At 45.1% G+C, this 23,415-nt stretch overlaps 1 protein-coding gene across 3 annotated transcripts in view; it reads left to right on the plus strand.

Annotated features, from left to right (window-relative positions):
• MAP2K6 (mitogen-activated protein kinase kinase 6) overlaps window positions 1-22,929 on the plus strand; it is a 130,257-nt gene extending 107,328 nt beyond the window's left edge. For all 3 annotated transcript variants that reach the window (XM_081109877.1, XM_081109876.1, XM_081109875.1), the window contains 9 exons: window positions 150-263; window positions 1,589-1,708; window positions 2,725-2,841; window positions 3,500-3,551; window positions 5,871-5,998; window positions 7,224-7,301; window positions 8,400-8,539; window positions 13,725-13,770; window positions 20,971-22,929. In XM_081109877.1, coding sequence (XP_080966003.1) covers window positions 225-263; window positions 1,589-1,708; window positions 2,725-2,841; window positions 3,500-3,551; window positions 5,871-5,998; window positions 7,224-7,301; window positions 8,400-8,539; window positions 13,725-13,770; window positions 20,971-21,048 — 798 coding nt within the window. In that variant the 5' untranslated portion in view covers window positions 150-224 and the 3' untranslated portion in view covers window positions 21,049-22,929. The remainder of the gene's footprint in view (window positions 1-149; window positions 264-1,588; window positions 1,709-2,724; window positions 2,842-3,499; window positions 3,552-5,870; window positions 5,999-7,223; window positions 7,302-8,399; window positions 8,540-13,724; window positions 13,771-20,970) is intronic.
• Window positions 22,930-23,415: the final 486 nt, after the last annotated feature.

The raw sequence follows: 23,415 nt of genomic DNA on the forward strand, positions 1-23,415 counted from the left end.
CAGTGCTTCTTACTTTCAGTGGCTGCTTGAAAAAGCCTCTGGACCAGCAATAACCCTTAGAATGCTGGGAGAAACCAGAGAGAGGACAGGGTAGTCTACTGTTAATTTTATTTTTCTCTGTCTTATTGCATGCTTTTTCTCTCCTGCAGAACTTTGAGGTGAAGGCAGATGACCTGGAGCCTATCACGGAGCTGGGCCGAGGTGCGTACGGAGTGGTGGAGAAGATGAAACATGTGCCCAGCGGGCAGATCATGGCAGTGAAGGTAGAGTTGGCGTTCCCCAAACATGTTCTGTCTGCGGTGTGCACATTTGTCCATCCCCAGTGCAAATCAGCTTTCTTCATAGAAGCAAAACAGTCTTGAAAGGGTGGAGCAGAAAATATTACTCGCAGGGAACAGATTGCCCTCCAAATGTGTAGAAAATACTTCCTTAATATCATCTTTTACCAGCTCTAAATTAAGATTACCTTGATTGTCTTGAAGGTGTCTTTTTGTTTTGTTGTGTTTTTTTTGTCGTCCCACTGTTGGTTCTTCTAAATAGAATCCAAACAAATGTTCACATATTGCATTTGGTTGTTATGTCTCAAAAGTCTCTTTTACTCTACATGCTATTTCTTTTAAAGAAGTGTCCCTAAAAAACCAGGAAACCAGAACTGAGGGAGAGGAAAATTGTCTCCACTTGTGGAAGAAAGGGAGGGTAAAATACATCTTGAGTGAATTTGCATAGTTTCTGCCCTATAAAAAGAAATGTATAATCATTGCATATTTCTTGAGTGGATGCTGGGAGGACCTTGGCAAATCACCATCTCTAGATGAGCTAATAGATTTGGGCCATCGTGAGGAGTGTGGGTGGTCAGATGACTTGGATCCCTTTGTTTTTGGAGAATGGAGATACCTTTTCCTTACCTTGTAGATTTTTCAGTTTGTTCTCCTTCAGACTCCTTGCTAAGTAGGCAGAAAATGTGAATGCCTCGTGAAGTATTGTTCCTGCGATTTAGTGAAGTAATCGTATTTCTGTAAGGCCCTGTTTGCTGATGTGCAAGGTTCCTCTTCTCCCACAAGCACTGGGATGTAAACGAAGGATTTCTCCGTTTCTGTTTGGTGCCTTCTATTTCCCACAGCTGCATCAGTTCTCTTACAGCTGCTGCTGAGCCCAACGATTCTTACTTGTTTCCAAAGTGGGGCTTTTGGCCTTTATTGAAGGACTCGGATTCAGCCAGAGTAATTCCTACTGTGGCCTCTTTGCACTGAACAGACATAATACAATAAACCAGACTGTTTTTGTAATTTGGAAATACATTTCCAAACATCTGCACATTTTCCAAAATATATTATCAGTTGTTTGGGGGTGGGGTTTTTTTTGGTGTTTTTTTTTTGAACCAGGGGTTATTTAGGAAATCAAATGAATAACAACCTTCCTTATTTTTCTTTTGTTACAAATAGCCAGTCACTTAGGGTGGCTGTTCAAAGGGTTGTTGCTAGAAGTTGTGCTGTGGCTTTGTGTACTGTTTTCAGGAAGGGACTCTTTTAAGGTCCCTGCTTCATCCTCCGAGCAGTAACCCTGCATTTTACCATGCATTCCCACTCAGCGGATCCGGGCCACCGTGAACAGCCAGGAGCAGAAAAGGCTACTGATGGACCTGGATGTCTCCATGAGGACAGTGGACTGTCCCTTTACGGTCACCTTTTACGGCGCGCTCTTCCGGGAGGTAAGTGACCTTTCAGTTCAAAGTTGAGGGGGACAGTCACTCATGAAGAAGTGCCTCTGACCACATAGATGCCGTGTACCATCGTGGTCCTCTCTCTGGGTGGACAGGTCTCCTAGAGTCTTGGGCTTTGCATCCATAGCACAATGCCCCGGTGCAGAGATGGCGGAGATGGTGGTATTTTCAGATGTGTGGAGCCCTGTTCAAGGCGCTGTGGCTCTTTCTCCTCTCTGTTTTGCTTTGTCTTTTGGCAGAACTGTCTATTTCAATTGTCCATCGATTTGGATAGAGCCCTTAAAATATGAAATATTCTGCTCTGGCCGGGTGGCTCAGTTGATTAGAGTGTCATCCGATATGTCAAGGTTGCGGGTTTGATCCCTGGTCAGGACACATATAAGAATCAACCAATGAATACATAAATAAATGGAACAACAAATCAATCTCTCTCTCTCTCTCTCTCTCTCTCTCTCTCTCTCTCTCTCAAATAAATCAATAAATTAAATAAATGTTAAAAAATGTCTGAAATGTTCTGGTCCTTTGGCTCCTTGCTACGTTTTATGTAGCCTGCTTTTGTACCATATAGACTTATATTTCTCTCTTTGCTCTACCTCTGTGTTTACAATGCTTCAACCTCACTGTTCAAACCAGCCCTTTGATTGGCTATGGCCAATGCTCCACACGGGAGGTCAGCCATGGAACAGGCTTCTAGACCTAACTCCTAGGGGCAGTCCCAGTAAAGGCTTGGCTTTGGGGCATTCTGCTGCTTGTCTCTCTGAGTATTTTGATGCTAGTTTTCACTAAGGCGTAGGTGATCACATGCCAGTTCTGCTTGGCTGTCTGCTAGTTTGCTCTTTGGAGATCATCTTGCTTGTTCAATGAATTCCTGAGATTTTGAAGAGAAACTGTCCATTTCCTTTGAAAACTCAGGCAAGAAGTAGTTCTTCCTGACAGGTGTGCACTGTTCTCTCTTTTTCCGATTTCCATCCTCTCTAACCATCTCTGAACCCATTGTTCTCTAGGGTGATGTTTGGATCTGCATGGAGCTCATGGATACATCACTAGATAAATTCTACAAACAAGTGATTGATAAAGGCCAAACCATTCCAGAGGACATCTTAGGGAAAATAGCAGTTTCTGTGAGTACACAATGGATCCTACAAAGAGAGCGTGAGACGTCTAGGTCTCCTGTGTCATTGTGTCCCCAGTATGAGGACATGGTACCGTAGAGCCATCCAGTACATGTTGAATGCAAGAGTGTACCTGAGGATGGAGAGATGAATGCCTTTCTCTCTGAGCACTGCAGCAAATCTGACCTCTGGCTCAGTGTGGTAAACTCTCAGTTCAAGTGCCTCTCAGTTGTGCCTTCATCTGCTATGACCGCATTCCTAGTGTCTATATTCTGACATCATTTAATTTTTATTTGTAGATTATTACACATTTTCATAGGACTCATAAGCATAGAAGGAAGCAGAAAAAAAATGAAATGGAAGGAAGGTGTTTTCCCTTAAAAGCTATTGAGGTTAAGGAGGGTGGAGAGAAAAAAAAATGCTGGAGACCAAATGAAAACCAAGATACAGGAGTGAGACATACACTCTGCTATAGGATAGAGTCCTCTCTCGTGGGTAGAGTCTAGTTCGTGTAACTTCCTGTGCATTTTTCTGGAAAGGACCACCACTCTCTGGTAAATACTTCACCTCGTGACCTTAAGGCAGGGATAATCAACCTGGATATGCTTATCATTAGATTTCTTTCCAGGGATGAGGGACATCAATCTATCCTGTGTTTCTCTTGCAGATTGTTAAAGCTTTAGAGCATTTGCACAGTAAGCTCTCTGTCATCCATCGAGGTAAGCATCCTGGGGCTGCCCTGGCTGTTCCTCTCCTAGAGTTTGGGTCTTTGACTTGAGTTCTCCGCCACAATGGATGGGAGTGGGATTGAGTCAGGCAAGAGCATTGCAGGGTTTTCCCTTGGGACTGGATCGCAAACCCTACAAGTGGCTGTTCTTTATCTTATCCAAGGGCATCAGAAGGCATGGGCTGTACATTACACCTTAGTCAAATATAAAATACCTGTTACCAAGCAGAGCTGTGGGATCACCCGATGGACAGTTCCAGAGAATAGGGTAAACATTCATTCAGCCTGGCCGTCACCTGGGAGCTTGTTAGAAAGTAGAACCGTGGGTCACAAGACCAACTGACTACGTTTTAACCAGATGGTAATTTCTGTGCACATTCAAGAGTGAAAAGGTGTGGTCTGAAGCATAGCCTTTTCTGACTCCAGGAGGCAGGGTAAAATGAGAACAGTGGTAGATGTGTCTCTTCTTTCCCCTTCCCCTTTTCCTTCCTGTTATCTCTTTATCCATCCACCCACCCATATATCCATTCTTCCATCTTTCCTCAATCCACATATCTACCCACTTCTCTCTAATACTCATTTCACCAGCAGTATGCAGCACTATATTTTTACAGCCCTGTAATAGATGCCCTGAGAGGTATCTGAGAAGAAAAGCTATTCTTATTAATGTTCTACATAGGAATTCTTGATAGGGAAATAAGCAGATATACAACAAACCCATGAAAGGACATGAGAAATATGCAAGCACCAAGTAGGGAATTAGTATAGGTAGAATATAAAACAAGGACATGATTTGTTCAACCAGGTTTTTGGAAAAATTAATGGAAAGTATTGATAGCTAATAAAGTATTGAATTTGGTAATTTTTATGTTCTCTGAGCCAGAAAATAATGTGAAATGCCTCCAAAGGATGCCTATTGCCATTGTTATTCTTAAAAACTGGAAAAATCGGAAGGAGGAAGAGGAGGAGGAGGAGAAGTGGGACAGAGTCCAGATAGGAAGAAAAATGTTGATTACCAACAAATGTGAACCCAATTGATAACGGTTTATTTTAAAATGATGAAATATTTCATCATATGAGAGAATGTATATACAATCAAACAATAAGGAAATGAAATGCCTGCCTGCCATTCCATTGAAGGGGGAATTATAAAGCATAATTGTAAAAGTTTTTAGAATAACGTTTTTTTTTCTGATTACATGGACTTTGTGAATAGTGTCCCAGGGGAACAATGCACTATAATTTTTAATTCCATTATCCAGAGATAACAGCGGTTCATCTACTTGGGCAGGTGCCATGTCTTTCCCAACTTAAGGATTCAGCAATACCCCTCCATCCACATGTATATTCTGTGACCTGCCTCGTGGACTCAGGAATATCTGAGTTCATGATGAGTTCCACTCCATGACCTCTGACACACTTCTTAACGGTGCTTCAACCAACACTGGTTGGGTTTATTGTATTTGGTATATTATTACGTCACAGTGTGCCCTTCATTCCATGGGCTATTATTCCTGCACTAACTGTGCAGTAGATCATTCGAAACTGGGCTTTTAAAAATTTTGCCATTGTCATAAGAACACTTCACGTGAGATCTCCCATCATAAGAGAGTTTTAAGTGGACTGTATAGTGTTGTTCATTACAACGGTGTCCAGCTGGTCTCTAGGATTTATTCAGATCGAATAATTCAGACTATGTCCATGGAATTGGGCGCTTGATTCAGTAATAATTTGTCAAATTCTTACTATATGATGGGTGTTGGAAAGAATAAAGATGATAAAATAGAAGAAACAATTCCTTTTAAAAATACATATATTTTTATTGATTTCAGAGAGGAAGGGAGAGAAAGAGAGATAGAAACATCAGTGATGAGAGAGAATCATTGATTGGCTGCCTCCTGCATGTGCCCTGACTGGGAATCGAACTGTGACCTCCTGGTTTATAGGTCAATGCTCAACCATTGAGCCATGCTGTCTAGGCTTCCCTTCCCTTCCCTTCCCTTCCCTTCCCTTCCCTTCCCTTCCCTTCCCTTCCCTTCCTTTCCTTCTTTTTTTTTTTTTTTTTGATGAAACAGTTCTTATCCATTGGTGGCTTCACACAGTCCTACAAGAAAGACAACCCATGAAATAGAAATCAAGTTGAAAGTAATAAGAAGTATGTCAGTGAGTCAGGGGTGGCATTTACTCTTGTGTTGGCCACGGGGAAAGGAAGCTGAGGAGAAATGGAGATTTCAGGCCCTCTGGTGGTAGGTAGGGGCGATGCATCCTCAGAGCAGGCTGGGATGACGCCTCTCCTTGTTCTTGCTTTCAGACGTCAAGCCTTCCAACGTGCTCATCAATGCTCTGGGCCAAGTGAAGATGTGCGACTTTGGCATCAGTGGCTACCTTGTGGACTCGGTGGCTAAAACTATCGATGCTGGATGCAAACCGTACATGGCTGTAAGTCCAGGGCTGGGGGTGGCGTCAGAATGCGAACCGCGCCAGGAAATAGGAATTGGATGGCTATAGGAGGGGAAATGGAAATGTAACTAAGACCCAAGAAATACTCTGAATCTTCTTTTTTTTCTTGAACATTTCCTGTCTGAAATCCTCAGTCACTTGCTATATATATATATATATATATATGTATATATATATATATATATATATATATTTAAATCATGCAAAAGGTATATTGTTTGAAACAAAAACAAACAAATAAAAAGATATATTGTTTGAAAAACGTAAATAATGCATGCAGCCCACACATTTTCCCACCCTGAGTCGCAAGGTCGTGTCTCCTTGTTTGTTAAAAACAAAACAGTAAAAAGAATTTAAATGACCTGAGTGAATCATTCAGGTTAGTCTGGGAGAAACTCATAGCTGTGAGGATTCACTGCCCTCAGCAGAGACCTGGGGGTCCCCTTTAACTTACAGGACTCCTACTGTGTTCAATGTTGAAATGGACTTTGTGTTTGGAATTTAAAAACCTCTTGTCCCTGTTTAACTACAAGTGGGTCAGTTTAACGCCAGACAGTAGCCCAGGGACTCTTACTAATTTTTTTTTCACTGAGTTCTGGACTGTTAGACTGTTGGTGTTTTCTGTGAGGTTTTTTTTTTTTTTTTAGGTTTTTCCTTTCTTTTTTTAAAACAATATATATTTTATTTATTTCAGAGAGGAAGGGAGAGGGAGAGAGAGAGAGAGAAACATCAGTGATGAGAGAGAATCAGTGATGGGCTGCTTCCTGCACGCCCCCCACTGGGGATCGAGCCCGCAACCCAGGCAAGTGCCCTGATCGGGAATCGAACTATGACCTTCTGGTTCCTAGCTTCATGCTCAGTCACTGTGCCACACCGGCTGGGCTGGACTGTTGGCGTTTTTAACAAGGAACAGTCTAGACTGGCAAAGCAGCTTGATATCCCGTTTCTTCTGAAGGAAAATGAAAACCAGTTTTGAATGGTGAGGGGACTGTAATTTATTCTTGTCTCCAAGAAGAAGACTAATGTAGAATGAGGGCAGGAGCTGCGGCGGCATGGATATTTATTGTCGCTGGTGAGCCTGCTTGGCCTGGGAGGCAGCGTTGACAGCTTCAGACAACTCACTTGGCAACGGGTGCTGCCCTCACCCCCAGAGACTTGACTGAGCTAAGAATGCCACCTCTGTCTTTTTCTGTCTCCTCTCCAGCCGGAAAGGATAAACCCGGAGCTCAACCAGAAGGGCTACAGTGTGAAGTCTGACATTTGGAGCCTGGGCATCACCATGGTAGCGCATGATAACCGTCGTGGGCGATGAGGTTCTGGGCAGACGTCCTCTGTGCTGGTCTCGGGCATCCTTTGTGCCTGAGATGGCAGGGGGTTCTGAGTGGCAGTGGCTTGCAGTAGGTGCAGGAGGAATGCAGAGCTGGGATTGGGCCAACCCTGTTGTGCTCTCTGTTCCACCTCTCAGGAGCCGTCTGCCCTTGCGTAGGTGATGGACTGTCTAACTGTTCTCATCTGTAAAACGAGAGGGTCCGACGACAGCTCCCGGTAGTTTTCTTAAAATTAAATTATTCTCACCAAGGGTCAGGGAAGCTTAAGCCACTCAAAAAAGTGACAGTGCGTGTGGACCCTGTAAGAGCTGTGTCATCCAGGACGTGCGCATCTCCGAATCTGGCTACGATAGACGTCTTGGCTGCCGAGGTCAGGTGCAGGGAAAAGACATGATAAAATAGTGTGATTTCGGAGGCTCGGCCCTAAAGTTCTCCGATCAGTGCCTGGTGACTGACTTTAGTGATGCTCACTGTACGGCGAGGGCCTGAGTTCTCCACGGCGCTCCTGGCTCCTTCCCAGGCGCAGCAGCTGTTTAATCGGCGAGTGACTTCACATCCCTGCCCAGCAAACATGTGATCTATGACAGCAAAGCGGCCTTTATTCAAGTCCAAAAAAAGATCAGTCCTTGGGTCCTCCGTTGTTTTTGTTTCGTTCCCGGGAGGGACCTGCAGGTGGCAGCAGATGTACACAGCTCTTAAAGTCTTGGGGCTGAGAATCCCTTTTTGGACTGAAAGGTGGAAAACCCGGTTGCTTTAAATCTCGAAGTGTAAGACTGCGGCCTGTCACTTTAAAGGGCCACCGTGGGTTAGGGGGAGGACCCGGTTTTAAACAGGCTTAGGAAGATTATATTTGACCATCCCTAGCACTAGGAAATCGGCGGGGGTGGGGGTGGGGGAATTTGCTAGAGAACTTATGATTAGTTTCTTTTCTCCTAAAATTGTACTTGAACTTCCCCATGGTTTCTCCCCCCTGGTTCTCCTGGGGGAAGACACAGCGGATTCCGTAGGGGACCCCGATTTCAGCGTCATCTCCTTTTCTCCTCTCCCCCCAGATTGAGTTGGCCATCCTTCGGTTTCCCTACGATTCATGGGGAACTCCTTTCCAGCAGCTCAAACAGGTGGTGGAAGAGCCGTCACCACAGCTGCCCGCAGACAAGTTCTCCGAAGAGTTTGTCGACTTTACCTCGCAGTGGTAAGAAAACCCGTCTCCCAGGTGCCCGGGCGCAGGAAGAGCAGGCGTTCTGAGAAGTTCCTCCATCGGGTCTAGTCCATCACGCATGCATTCATTCCAGCGCATTTGTGGAGTGAGCCCTCGGAGCTGGAGCAACAGAGATGCCTCCATCCAGCCCCTGTCCTCACTGAGCTCAGGCTGTGGCAGGCCCAGGGGTGGAGATATTTCTAGAGTATTTGGGGAGCTCAGAGAAAAGGCATTGGGGTGGCGTTTCTGGAGGAGGTAAATCCTGAGCTGACACCACATGACGGGATGTCCAAGTGAAAGGCAAGGAGGGGAGGGAAGGGTATTCCAAGCAGGAGAAACCTCGTGCCTCATGTCATAAAAGGGAAAAACTCTGTTATGAGAGGGCTAAGCAATTGGATGTTGATTAGGACATAAAGAGAAAGATGGTGGGACCCATTGGAGGTTCAGGCAGGGGTGGGCAGGAGGTCAGACGCCAAGGATCGCCTTGGATGAGAAGGCAGTGGCTAGTTTCAGGGTGTTACTCAGGTACCTGGAAGTCTTGAAAGCACTTCCAGCGTTTGGTAGGCTGTCTCCTACAGGGTACTTGCTGGCTGGCTCCACATGCCCCGGTGGTATGACAGACAGCATTGGGGGTCTGAGAAGGGAATGCAAAGATGGTTGGAGTGGAACGATGAAAGGAGCCATACGGATGCTGTAAACTTTGCATCAACATTGCCAGCGGAATGGAGGAAAGTAGGAGAGGGAGCGGTTTTCTCCAGAAAAATCTCATGGTTTCTGTTTGCATAGGGACCATGGTGCCTAATGTGCTTGGATGCTAATGATCTTTGTGAGGGATGCTGGGAAGGGATGCGAAAGGAAAGCACAGAATGGAGCCAAGTGAGCTTATCTGGGCATCCTGCAGAGGCAGGGAAGAATTGGGGGGCGGGGGACATCAGAGAAGGGGCCTTGGAGAGGATCAGTGCTGGCCACTTGCTGCTGAGGAAGGGGCTGGGGAGGGTACAGCGTCTTCATACCCCCCTGGCCTCCAGGTTCTTTGGAGGAAGCGTTGTGAATACAGCTTCTATTGGGAAACATCCCGAGACAAAGCAACTGCCTGTCGCTGGTGAAACTGAGGCCTCTTGGACTTTTGGTTAGCTCCAGCCCCATGCCACCCTTGAGGTCTGAGGGTAGCCTGCCATTGTCTGTGTTTTGGCGGAATGATTTTACGAATGGCTCAGATCTTTGTGGAAGCATTTTAATTTTTTTGTATGTATTAGCACACAAATGCCTACCTCCCCTCATGGCAGTCTAATTGTTTCACTTGTGTTAGCACTGAGGGTTCTAAGTTTGATCTGGAGCCGGGTGGAAAGAGTGAGAAAATTATCATAACCTAAGAGCACCTCTTCTTTTCCGCGATGGAGAGAAGGACACAACCTCTGAGGGCAGCTCCCTTTTATGGTGGGTTCTCCATTTTCCTACATAGAAAACTGTGTTGTTGAGACACATCTTCATGAAAGGACACTTTTTGGAGTGATCGCCATGGATTTTTAAATATTTTTTATGACCTAGGCCTTGATTCTTCAACACATCTCAAAAAGCCCCAACTCTTTATTGTAAGTGAGGACGGGGACTCCAGATTTGGAAAGTGAAGGATTTAATATCCAGTTTCGAGATGGATATATCTATGCTTTTGGCGCCAACATCTGTCTCTGGACTAACCGTGGACCTAGAAGAAAAGGGGTATATTGCTCACAGCTAGTTCTCCATCAGAGGATTCGTGAGCTCTCGTGAGAGGCGTCCTCCCTAAGCATCCGATGACATCATAGTGGTGCTCCGTTCCATACAGCTTCATCCAGGGGATCCACTTGGAAGCCACTGTCCTCGGATTGAATATGTGGGTGTCAGTTCGTGTGGGGTGTGGGGCGGAGTAGGAAGCACTCGCAGGCCAGGCGAGTTAGCTCTAGAGCCCAGAGATCCAGCTGCTTGATTTCTTTTGCAATAACATCAGAGAAACATAATCTTGAGGGAAGGTGTGGAGGAAAGAAAATGTTACGGCATTTATCCCTCGTGAACTTGAAGGGAAAAACCACAATAAACGCCCAACCCTTCCTTGGTGCACTTACTTTGGAATAGGGGCTACTGAATGGGGTTGTCTTCTCCTTCCCCGCCCCCCTCCCCGCCCCCCACATGGGGCTTTTCCTGGTGTGAGTCATGCCGACCGTGGATGCCTCGTTGGGGGTTTCATCCCAGAGAAGTCTGATTGAGAAGCCATGCGGTCTAGCCCAGCAGAAGGCTAAACAAATGGGTCTCTCCAGGCAACGGGGTCCTCGCAGGCTCACACTGTTCACCGCAGCCCCTTCCTATAGTCTCCAGCTCGGGGACTGATGGAGGTCACCGGAGACACCCCCCGCCCCCCTCCAGAACGCCAGAGCAGCTTGCCTTCGGTTCTGCTCTCCCTTCAGGCCGGTGGAAGAGGCTCCGGCCAGCTGACCTGCCTAGGGGCACGTTGGCGTGTGTTGGAGGCCCACCCGGACATTGACACTGTCTGACTCAGAGGAACTAGTATAAAACAGAGACAAGCAAATATAGTTCCCAACTTGTTCAGGAAGGACAGTAAAAGAGGCACTGGCTATGTATTTAGCTGATGACATATGTATGGCTTGGAAGGCAGTGTGTGTGTTTATTTTGTGGATGTACTGCTTAGCCTTCTTGGAAATGATGGGGGGGCGGGGGGGCAGGCCAGATTCAAGCAGACAGAAATCCTCCGGTCAGCACAAACTTGAGCCTAGCGATCCTCAAGAGAGCATGAAGCTGCCTTTCAGTGTTGGCCACGGTCAGGAGCGTGTGCTGTGGCATTTGGACGAGGAATTAGGGCTGTGAGCTAATTGCACGCTTGAAAATGATAAGCCACTTGAAAATTCAAATGTCTTGACTCAGATCCAAAAGAAATCAGTGTCGCTTTGAGCTCCGCTGTTGTTATTTTATACCGAATTCCAAGCACTTCCTATTGAACACGGAAGCGCCTTTCCCCCTAACCTGACGCTGAGGATTGTGCGATTCCGAGGACAGGTTTTGACGTGTTCTCAATTTGGAAGGTAGAGTGGGTTCTGTCGGCTACATTAATGCAATAAACAGCCCTGCTTTGCTGTGTACATACTTTCTGTCAACGCTGCCGTGGTGCTCACGGTAGATTTTGAGCCTCCTGATTAGTGGCTGTAAGTTGAGACCTAGCCTGCTGACGGGCAATCTCTGAGATTTCAGGAGTCCTTAACCCATTTTGACGGATCCACTTGGGAGAGTTGCCCACATTTTCTTTATACAGATTTAAAAAAAAAATACTGGAGAAATTTTCTTACACTCTTCCTGACTTAAAATTACCTCTCCTTAAAAAACGGAAGTTTCAAGTTCTTCTACCTGAAAAGAAAAGAGATGGCAAGTTCATTACCAAATGGATCTCTGCCGTTGTGGAATCTCAGGAGACAGGGACACGCAGAGGCGTGAGTGGGGGTGACGAGGCCTCATTCATCCCATCCAGGCACAACTTCCCATGTCAGCCCACCTCCGCCGTTGATCATTCCTCTTTCTAATCCCCTCTTACCTGTATCCTCCGTTGAGATGAAACTTTCTCTCATAGGTGATCTGGTCACTGGGGTCGCTAGGTCCTAGATCAGCCCTCAGTTCCAGACTGAAACTTCTCTCCTCACATCTACCTGTACCCTGTCCCAGGTTCCCTGGCTTCTTCTACCCACAGCATGGCCCGGAATAAACTGGTAGGCTGCTTTAAGTTGTCTCGGTTCAAAAGCTTCCTCTTTTCCTTCATTTCGTTTTGTTTTAAGCCACAGTTTCTCAAAGCGTCTCAACTACTCCGCTCTCCTATGGCTCTGCACCTGCTCCCATCCCCTCCTCGTTGTTGGGCTCCGCGTCTGGAGCAGCGCTCACCCTGGGTCTCATGTGCTCAGAGTGACCCATGAACGCAGGTCACAGCCGCCTCCAGCACCGGGCCACGTTCCTCTCCATCCGTGGACGATTTTGTGGCCACATGGGCAAGGGCAGTGTGTAGGTTGCCTGGCAAATCAGTTTTCGAAATCATCCTTTTCTCCATTCTGTAACCTGGGATTCCAACTCCAAATAAACCACTTCTTTTTTTTATTTTTTTCTTCCCATTGTAAGGCTGGGGATGGATTCAGGGGTAGGTCTCTTCGGATGGCAGTTTTATCCAATGCTATTAAAATGCCTGTGTCTGTATCAGCTAAGTGATAGGAGCGCATGACCACAAAGTATTGTAAGGAGAGAAATTGCTAAGTCACTAGCCGTGACTTTCTCTTTCAGGGCATGCAAAGAGGTTGGAAACAAGCACCGTTACCTTAGACCAGCGGTTCTCAACCTGTGGGTCGCGACCCCTTTGGGGGTCGAATGACCCTTTCACAGGGGTCGCCTAAGACCATTGGAAAACACATATATAATTACATATTGTTTTTGTGATGAATCACTGTGTTTTAATTATGTTCAATTTGTAACAATGAAAATACATCCTGCAGATCAGATATTTACATTACGATTCATAACAGTAGCAACATTACAGTTACGAAGTAGCAACGAAAATAATTTTATGGTTGGGGGTCACCACAACATGAGGACCTGTATTAAAGGGTCACGGCATTAGGAAAGTTGAGAACCACTGCCTTAGACATTTTATTGGGAGTATTGCTTCTGTCTTGGGCAGGTTTGGCTAAGAATGTATAAAAGCAAATTATATGTTCAGGGGATTGGGAGCAAGGAGAACAAGGTATTGAAGACAGGGAAGAGATAACAGATGTAATATAAGGAACACCTGCCAAGTTCTTTGCCAGTGGGGGTGGAGTACAAATTGTTTTGAAAGAAAGTAGATGTGTATGTTGAAATAGAATGGCTTTAGATCAGAAAAGCTAGTTTATACATCATTGGTAAAGTACCAAAGGAAAGTAAACACACAGACGCACATGCACTCACACACCTTTTCTTTCCCGTAAGGTACACACGGAGTGATTTAAGATATAACTTGTAAATATAATAGAAGTGGAAAGTCAAGATAGGAGATCTTTGGTTTCAGTATGTTTTTAAAGTGGGTTGTGTTTAGTGTTCTACAAGTTCTGAAATCCTAGGCTAGTGAAAATGCAGATGATTTCTAGATTTTAATGTGATTAATTTTTTTTCCTTTAAGCTTGAAGAAGAATTCCAAAGAACGGCCAACATATCCAGAGCTTATGGTGAGTACTGTTAGCGTCATAAACATGTCCAAACTAACAGTGAGTAGCAATAAAGTACCTGATACCTAAATCACAATCGAACAACCATAGTGGAAGAGCTGACTGACTCATTGAGGTATTGATAACTGGAATAAAACTGAAGGGGAAAAAAAACCATTGAGCCCTTCATTTGTCCTAAATCCTCTTGTAGTATAACATGGGCCATGTTAACAGCTTTAGCAAACTTTCCATGCTGATAAACAATAGCATCTAGGCCAAATATGTCTATAAAATTTATATTTTCAAATATTAAAGACAGGAAGAGTCATATATCCTATATAATAAAAGAGTAATATGCAAATTGACCCAAATGGTGGAATGACCGGTCACTATGACGTGCACTCACCACCAGGAGGCAGACGCTTAATGCAGGAGCTGTCCCCTGGTGGTCAGTGTGCTCCCACAGGGGAGCACCACTCAGCCAGAAGCGGAGCTCACGGGTGATGAGCACAGTGGCAGTGGTGGGAGCCTCTCCTGCCTCCTCTGCAGTAAGTACTAAGGATGTCTGACTATGGCTTAGGGCAGTGGGCCTAAGCCACAATTGGATATCCCCCAAGGGGTCCAGGGCTGCTAGAGGGATGTCTGACTGCCAGCTTAGGCCCAATCCCCCAGGGAGTGAGCCTAAGCCAGCAGGTGGACATCCCCCAAGGGGTCCCAGACTGTGAGAGGGAACAGGCCAGGCTGAGGGACTCCTCTCCCCGAGTGCACAAATTTTCATGCACCAGGCCTCTAGTTACTATATAAAATGAAGGAAAGCATGATTTAAAGGATTTTAATATTGAAAGACATGTCAATGCTATGTGACTGATTGATTTTTGATAAAATATTTAGGACTATTTGGAGGAATTTCTTTTTGATGGCTGTTTAGGGAGGAAAGAATCCCTTCATTTTTTTCCTTCTGCTTTTTACTGTGTGGAGAAAAGACAGAGACATAATCATCTGAATTATACGACTTCAGCATTCATAGTTTACCATCTGCATGACCTGTGGAAATAAGACTTCCAAGTTGTTGTTTTAAAATAGCTTCTCTTAAGTTGTGGTACCTTCTTTTATAAGCTAATTACAAAGGATTCTTTAACATAGATGGCAGGCAACTAGACAGACTTGGCAGTCCATATCTCAGTGTATGTTGAGTGTGGGAGGAACACTTTTTTTTTGAAAAATTATAAAATTTAGATTATTTACTAATGTCTCTTAAACACTCCCCCCCCCCCCAGATTTGTTACAATTATAAAGGTTTTAATTGTAGCAAGGGATGGAAGAGTTCTGTTCATGCAATCTGCAGAAGAGAGGAGAGAAAACATTGACACCTTTCTTACTAGACCACAGGTACCCAGCAGGCATACAATGCTTGCTTGCTCCGATCCCATCCCACTCGCAAGCAGTGCTCAGCATCAAGACCGATCAGGGCAGGTGTAGAGGGGCAGGTTACTGATTCCTCTGAGCAAGAGGTATGGTGAGGTGGCTCCAACTTGGAAAAAGGAGCTTGTTGGCCATTTGTATATCTTCTTTGGAAAAATGTCTATTTAGGTCCTTTGCCTATTTTTAAGTCAAACTTTTTTTTTCTATTTAGTTTTACATGTTCTTTATCTATTGTGGATAGGATAGTAATCCCTTATCAGACACATGGTTTGCAAATATTTTCTCCCATTCTGTAGATTGCCCTTTCATTTTGTTGATGGTTTCTTTGGCTATGCAGAAGCATTTTAGTTTGATGTGATCCCACTTGTGGATTTTTGCCAACAAGTACATGAAAAGGTTCTCACTATTACTAATCATGAGAGAACTACAAACGAAAACCAACATGAGATATCATCTCACACTGTTAGAATGGCTTTTATAAAAAAGACAAGAGATAAGTGTTAGCGGGGATGTGGAGAAAAGAGAACCCTTCTGCACTGTTGGTGAGAATGTAAATTGGTACAGCCACTATGGGAAGCAGTGTGGAGGTTCCTCAAAAAAATTAAAATTAGAACTATCATATCATTTAGCAATTCTACTTCTGGGTGTATATTTGAAGGGAATAGAATCACTGTCTCAGTGAGGTATCTGCACCCCCATATTTAATGCAGCATTATTTATAACAAGAGGCCTGGTGCACAGATTTGTGCACCAGTGGGGTCCCTTGGCCTGGCCTGTGGGGATAGGGCCAAAACCGGCAGTCTGACATCCCTCAATGGGTCCCAGAGTGCGAAAGGGTATTCTGCAAAGTTGCTGTCACTCAGCAGCTCCTGCATTGAGCGTCTGCCCCCTGGTAGTCAATGCGCGTCATAGCTACCAGTTGGATGGTCGAACTGTTGGCCAGTTGGCCAGTTGCTTAGGCTTTTGTATATAGACTAGAGGCCCAGTGCACAGATTTTTGCACCAGGGGGGTCCCTTGGCCAGGCCTGCACCCTCTCGCAATCTGGGACCCATCAGGGGATATCAGAGAGCCAGTTTCAGTCCGATCCCCACAGGCCAGGCCGAGGGACCCCACTGGTGCATAAATCCGTACACTGGGCTTCTAGTATGCACATAAGATCTTTGGATAATCTCTTCTTACCCTCTCCTCTCCCCCCTTCCCTCTGAGATTCATCAGTCTGTTCCATGTTTCCATGCCTGTGCATTGAGCGTCTGCCCCCTGGTGGTCATTGTGCATACTGGCCAGTCGGCCGGTCAGACGGTTGCTTAGGCTTTTATATAGATAGATAGATAGTTGAGGCATGGAAATAGTCTAAGTGTCTGTTCATGGATAAATAAAGAAATTGTGATTCCCCCCCCCCCACACACACACACACTAGAATATTAATTCAGTCAAAAAAAAAAAAGTAAATTGTGGCATAGCGGTATGGCTCAGTGGTTGAGTATCAACCTGTGACTCAGGAGGTCACAGTACGATTCCTGGACAGGGCACATGCCTGGGTTCCAGGTCCAATCCCCATTTGGGAGCAGGTAGCTGATCAATGATTCTCGTCATTGATGCCTCTATCGCTCTCTCCCTCTCCCTTTCTGAAGTTGGTAAAAACATATTTTTTTAAAAGAAGGAAATTCTGCTCTTTGCAACACCATGGATGAAGCTTGAGGATATTATGCAAAGTGAAATAAGTCAGACAGAAAAATAAATACTGTATGACCTCACTTATTTGAGGATCCTGAGAAAGAAAGAAAGAAAGAAAGAAAGGGGAAGGAATAAATTCTAACTCCTGAGTAGATGGAGCTTGTAGAAAACGCAGCCCCTGCGACTCAGCATTCTCCCAGCTTTATTCAACTAAGACCCCCAATCGAGGGGGAAAAGATGAGTAATCCTTGAGAAAATCTTAGCATACTACATGTTCAGGTTGACTGTTCACCCTGATCAGGTTTTTAATAGCCAGCCGGCAGCCATTTCTGCCCTGGGTTCCCCTTTTTGGTTTGCTTAGGCCACCCCCAGGGCAATAGAAATGAATTTCACACAAAGTGCAGCAGACGTGAGTGGTCCCTGTGGGGTCCTATGGAGCCAGGACCCCTATTGGAAGCTTGCCTTGTTTGTCAGTATTTTCATGTAAAAGGAGAACATTTCCTATATGTTTCTGGCCATTTAAAATGCAAAACTTTTTTCTTCTTCTTCTTCTAAGAGACCTCTTATCAGAGGTTTCAGTGGAAAATACTAAAGAAAAAAAATGCTGATTTCTAACTTAACATACATCGGCCGCCCGGTGTTGAATTCTACCTTCCCTGTGTATTCTAACGCTGTAGTCGTCTGTGGTCTGCATATTAATGTTGTCAGGTTGTGTGGGCAGCCCTTTGCTTGTATGGCGCGAGCCTCTGTGGACTGGAACTGGACTTGCCTTTTAAGGCCATAAGGGCTCTTTGCTTTTCTGTGGAATTGAGGTTTTTAAGTGGAAAATCTGAGTCCAAGCTCTTTGACTTCAGTGGTGGGAAAGCACTTGCCGAGGGGCCATTGTTTAGGTGGTAGGAGTTGGTGAAGAGGTAGAAAAGACAGAAATCCCTTTTTCAGGTGAAGGACACTATAATTACGGCCCCAACCCAGACATGTACCTCTTATAGAAATCTCAAGTGTTTTTCTTTCTAACTTGGATTGAGTGGGTGTATTTGCTTTCCTATCATCTTGTTTGCTTGTTCTCTCAGACTCCCATTGGAGGACATGACTCAGTAGAATTTGTTCTTCTACACCAGGGGCCAGCCAGCTTTTTCTGTAAAGGGTTAGATAGTAAGTGTTTTTGGCTTTGTGGGACTGCTCACTTCTGTTGTTTGAGTGTGAGAGTAGCCATATTCAGTATGTAAACAAATGGGCCTGGCCGTGTGCCAATAAAACTTTATTTGGAAACAGGCAGTGGGCTAGATTTGGACCCTGGACCACCGGTGGTCGACCCCTGTCTCAGATGATAACCACCAGAAATGATAACCAGGCAACGTAAGTGATTGCCTAGTGAGGTGATTATGTTCTCCACATCCCTTGGGATGTTCTAGATTGAATGGCAGCGTTAAGGATGACTGACCCCATAGAAAACCATCATCCTGAGGGGTGAGGTGTTGTTCGTAGGCTATGGAGACCATTGGTGGTTGTATTGCCCTAATGCTCCTGGCATCACGTTCCTGGAACTCCATGTTTTCTCCAGGTGCAGCCACTGGTGAATTCTTTCCTTCCTGTACCTGGCTCCTTTTTTGGGAAACCCAGCCTGGCAATGACTTCATGGGGCCTAATTTGCTCATCCCCTGGTCACTGTCCTTGCTATTTTTAGTGCACTGCTTATAGAAGGACCCGGGTTCCCCCCATAACCTTTTATAGCCTCCAAACCCACACACACAGGCGAGTCACACTTTCCATCCTGCCAAGCCTGCCTGCCTCCCCTCGCTCTGCCCTCTGGCTGTCATTGCATTTCCCCAGCCCGAGAATAAACTGGAAGATGTCTGAGAATTTTTTTTTTTTTATAAAGCGATGTCAGGTCAGGTTATTGAATTCATTCACAGACTTGGGCTCCATCCACTGAACTAAAAGCCACCAACAGAACCAGAGGCAAGACGGGCTGGCTGGCCTGGGAAGCAGTCACTGAGATGATCTGAGGTTTCGCATGTCCTGTTTTGATAGTAAAAGACTTTGAAGTATATGAAAAGATCGCCAAATGTCAAGGGGATGTGGGGAAGCTAATGAGCATGGTGGTGAAGCGCGTGGTAAGTGTGCTGTGTGAGTGGTTAGGAATCAGAAGTAACGCTGTATTTACTTACTTAGAGAGCTCAGCACCAAGGATCCGACATCAAGAGCTTCAGTTCATCTCGTGGGTTTGAGGCTCCGAGCCAACACCCAACCTCTCTCTTCAGATGGGCCAAAGCAGAACGCCTTTCCCATTTTCTGGGTCCTGATACTGAGCAGTGACCACCTACCTTCTTCGGGGCTTTATATATATATATATATTTTTGTTCCTCTCCCCTTTGCATTGTTTCCTCAAACTTCCATGGGTGGGCATTCAGTTCCCCACAGGGCTGACTCATCCAGCCCCCTCCTGTCCGGTTTACAACAAATATAATTAGAAACCCTACAGCTGGGCAACATGAAGGTTGTAAACTAAAATCCCAAGTCAGGGGAAACAGAGTGAGTCACATATATACTCATCTGCATGCAAAAGCGCTCATAGTTAGCCGCTCCTCCAGTCGCTGGAAAGAATACCAGCAGACAACCAGGAAGGTGGCCATGTTGTGTGGTGGGGCAGTGGGGAGCAGGACCCGGCTCAGGTCCTACCTGAAGGGACTGCCCTTTTTGATTTGGTTGGTTGGCTGTATTTCCCCTGTGAGAACTGTGGATGGATCATGAGCTGATGTATCTCCTTCTAATTAGAGGTGGAAGCGACCAGTGTACAGCCAGGCAGTTGCTGTCACAACATGGAGTTATTTAGGGAAGACGGTTCTGGTGCAGAGACAATGGCTTTGTTTCCTCCAAACTTGTTTTGAAATGCATGGCCTCTCGTGTCAGACCATGTCTATTCCCCGAGCAAAGTGCTGGGCTTGATGTTCTTATAAAGTTGATTTCATGTGACCTGCGTGAATAGAGACCATTTCTTTGGCTTTTCCACCTTGGATCTCCGAGTTGCGTTTTCCCCACCCATAGCTAGAGTTTGGCAGTCCACATGATTTTCCAGAAGGATCAACTCTTCCTCAAGAGAGACAGACGTAAGTCTAACTCAAGGCTGTAGATGTGGCTTAGAAAGTGGCTTTGTTAGCCCTTCCAGTCCAAACCAGCTCTCCAGGGTCAAGGGCAGGCAGTGTCTTGCCCGTTTACTGTCCTGCAAAATTGGTTTTTCATTCTACCACCTATTTCCCGAGAAGTGACTGTGCATAAACCTGTGAAACTTGTAATTATTTTACTGCTATATCAGTATAACAGTTCTTTGTAGAGCTGGGTTATGTATAAATCAGAGTTTGAAATGTCTTTGCTGATCCTTGGATTTTACCATAAATAGGATCTATGTAGCCTAATTACGTAATATGTTTAAGCAATAGGTCCTCTGTAGTGGGAACATATCAAAATGGGAGAGTGGCAGCTAAGAGGAAATATCTTTAAAAATGCTTGCATCGCCCTAACCGGTTTGGCTCAGTGGATAGAGCAGCCGTGGGCAAACTACGGCCCGCGGGCCGGATCCGGCCCGTTTGAAATGAATAAAACTAAAAAAAAAAAGACCGTACCCTTTTATGTAATGATGTTTACTTTGAATTTATATTAGTTCACACAAACACTCCATCCATGCTTTTGTTCCGGCCCTCCGGTCCAGTTCAAGAACCCATTGTGGCCCTCGAGTCAAAAAGTTTGCCCACCCCTGGGATAGAGTGTCGGCCTGCCGACTGAAGGGTCCCAGGTTCGATTCTGGTCAAGGGCATATACCTTGGTTGCCGGCACATCCCCAGTAGGGAGTGTGGAGGAGGCAGCTGATTGATGTTTCTCTCCCATCGATGTTTCTAACTCTCTATCCCTCTCCCTTCCTCTCTGTAAAAAATCAATAAAATATATTTTAAAAAATAAAAATGTTTGCATCACTAGATGTGAACTTGATTTGTGATGAAGTAGGAAGAGTCCAGTTTAGCCCTGATAGGGGTATTAATTTGTTTACCAAACAGATCTGTTAATTAACTCATCGCATACCTTGTCAGTGACAAATTTTAATATCATGTATTTTTTCTTTTCTTTCCCAGCAACATCCGTTTTTCACTCTACATGAATCCAAAGCAACAGATGTGGCATCTTTTGTAAAATTGATTATTGGAGACTAAAACGATGGACTCAATCGGTTGACCCTCCTGTGGATTGGTGGGTTTACGGGGTGAAGCAAGGTCACTAAAGCGCCAACAGAAACTCATCCTTGAGATAATTTAACCCTGCCTCTCAGAAGGCTTTTTTCTCCCAGTTTTCTTTTTCTCCCCCCTCCAAAAGGGGCCTTGGAATCTATAGTATAGATTGAACTGTCTAGATGGATGAAATATGATAAAAGCTTAGGACTTAAAAAGGTGATTAAATATTTAATGATGTGTCATATGAGTCCGTAAGCTTCGCAGACTTTTCTTGTTCTTTACAAAATGAGTGCATTGGCCCTGGTCAAAAAGGTGCTACAGTAGTGATGAAATTGTAAGTAGACCTGTAGTCTGTCCCACTTATTATTTTAATATTTATGTTTAAGCGCTTGGTTGGAAAGATTCCATTTTATGCAAGGAGGAAGACACAGAAGACAAGGCTGGGTCGTCAATATTTATAGGGCTTTTATGTTTTAAGTTCAACTGTGTCTGTGGTCCAGAAGAAATTATTTAATATGCATCTTTAAGAGTATTATAAAAGTATCAACAAGCAGCTCTTCTTGTGAAATATCTGTGTTTTCAGCTGTTGTGGCTCCCGCATGTTCTCAGATTTCTGCTCAGTCCTGGGTCCTAACCACATATTCCAGGTGGAGTGGCAAGGTATGCTGGTCAGACTCTTTTCCCGACTTTGGAAAACATCAAGTCACTTTTCTCACAGCTCAAAGAGTCACAAACTGGGTTCTTTTGACATTTGTGGTGTAGTCTTAATGGATTGTGATTCGTGATGTGATTTTTCTACCACCCCTGTGTGTGTGTGTGTGTGTGCGTGTGTATTTGATAAGTCCCCCTACAGCCAAGTGGCTTCTGTGAATATCTGTACCTAGTAAGGAGGACATTCGTCAGCCACGAGGGCAAATACACTTCAAACCACACAGAGAATTGGTTCCTTCTGCGTTGCTCCTCCTACAATGGACAGACCCCCAGGATTGCCTTGTAGCTCACGTATTCACCTTTTTTGATTTTGTTTTATTCAGTGAAGAAGCCTTACTATCCATGGAAGGGCTGCAGTAGAAGAAAATGAAAGGCAGTTAGGTGTCCTTTGATCAGATGCAGAGATAACGGGGAGGGGCGGAGTAATTCCTAGGAATGGACTGGCAGGTTTCCACGACTTGACTTGAGGCGCATCTTTCTTCAGGAGCATGCAGGCGCTTGCTCCACGGGATGAGGCTAGCTCCACCGTGCACTCCTAGCAGCGGACAAGAACTCTTCCTCGCAGCCAAGCACACCAATGCGTTCTCTGATTTGGGGCTTAGGTTCCTCGAAGATCAAGGAGTGAAGTGATCCCCAGGGAAAAGGCAACCGGGAGACATTGCTTTGGGACTTTGGGCTCAGACAAGTCTGCTCTTGCAATACGAGGCAGAAGGTTTTGATGAAAAGAGGAAGAGGAGGACACACTCTTGTTTCTTTCTTTGCCTGAAGTTCACAAATATGGAGAGAAGACTGCTCCCTCAAATCTTTCCCTTCTTCCCTTTTCAGACTTGGAAGTGCAATCGTGTATTTTTCTCTGTTTGCGTTTTCTCTTTGCTCTTGACCTCTGACTGCTAGCAGTTGCCCAGAGTGGGTGTGGCTTGCAATCACACATGTCTTTGCTTTCAGTTTCAAGAGATACCTGTTTGAGTCGGCATCCGTTTCATCTGCTCTGAAGCTACCCTTGTCTGCATCTTTTTCTACCGGAAAAGGCATATGATCCTAGTGATCATGGCTGTTCCCTTCCGGACCCACTGTCCTCAATCTGCAGGTTCCTCTCTGAGTCAGAGAGAAAGAAACAATCACAACTGTATTTTTTGCTTTGATTCATCCATCTTATACAAAAAGAAAGTAGTAGATACAAATCTGAGGTCCTTCCGTACAGCTTTGTGAAATATGTAAAGAAAACATCTGTCTGGTCTGGGTCAGGTCACTCCTACCTGTTGTTCAGTGTAGTTTCTACTTGGAAATATTCTTAACTGAGAGTGTTTCTCATGTGCACACCTCTCTAGCCAGTGAGCCCTGGGCCTGGACTTGCACAACAGTCATATTGGCGTAGAGAAGGAGTTAGTTACCATACTGGGGTACAGATGGAGTTTGTCATTGATCCTCAACCCCAGTTCACATTGGAATTGCTGGGGGCTTGGAAATACCGTCTTTGTCAGGGTCCCAGGGATTTGGGTTTCATCTGTCCAGGGTGGGGCCTGGGAATTGGTGTTTTTTTTTCAAGCCACTCATGTGATTCTGGTGTGCGCCAGGGTTGAGAACACTGGTCTAGTACCTTCTAAAGAGTTAATATTTCTCTTGGACATTTGCAAAGAG

This window comes from Myotis nattereri, assembly GCF_964212035.1.
Source record: "Myotis nattereri genome assembly, chromosome: 16".
Lineage (NCBI taxonomy): Eukaryota > Metazoa > Chordata > Mammalia > Chiroptera > Vespertilionidae > Myotis > Myotis nattereri.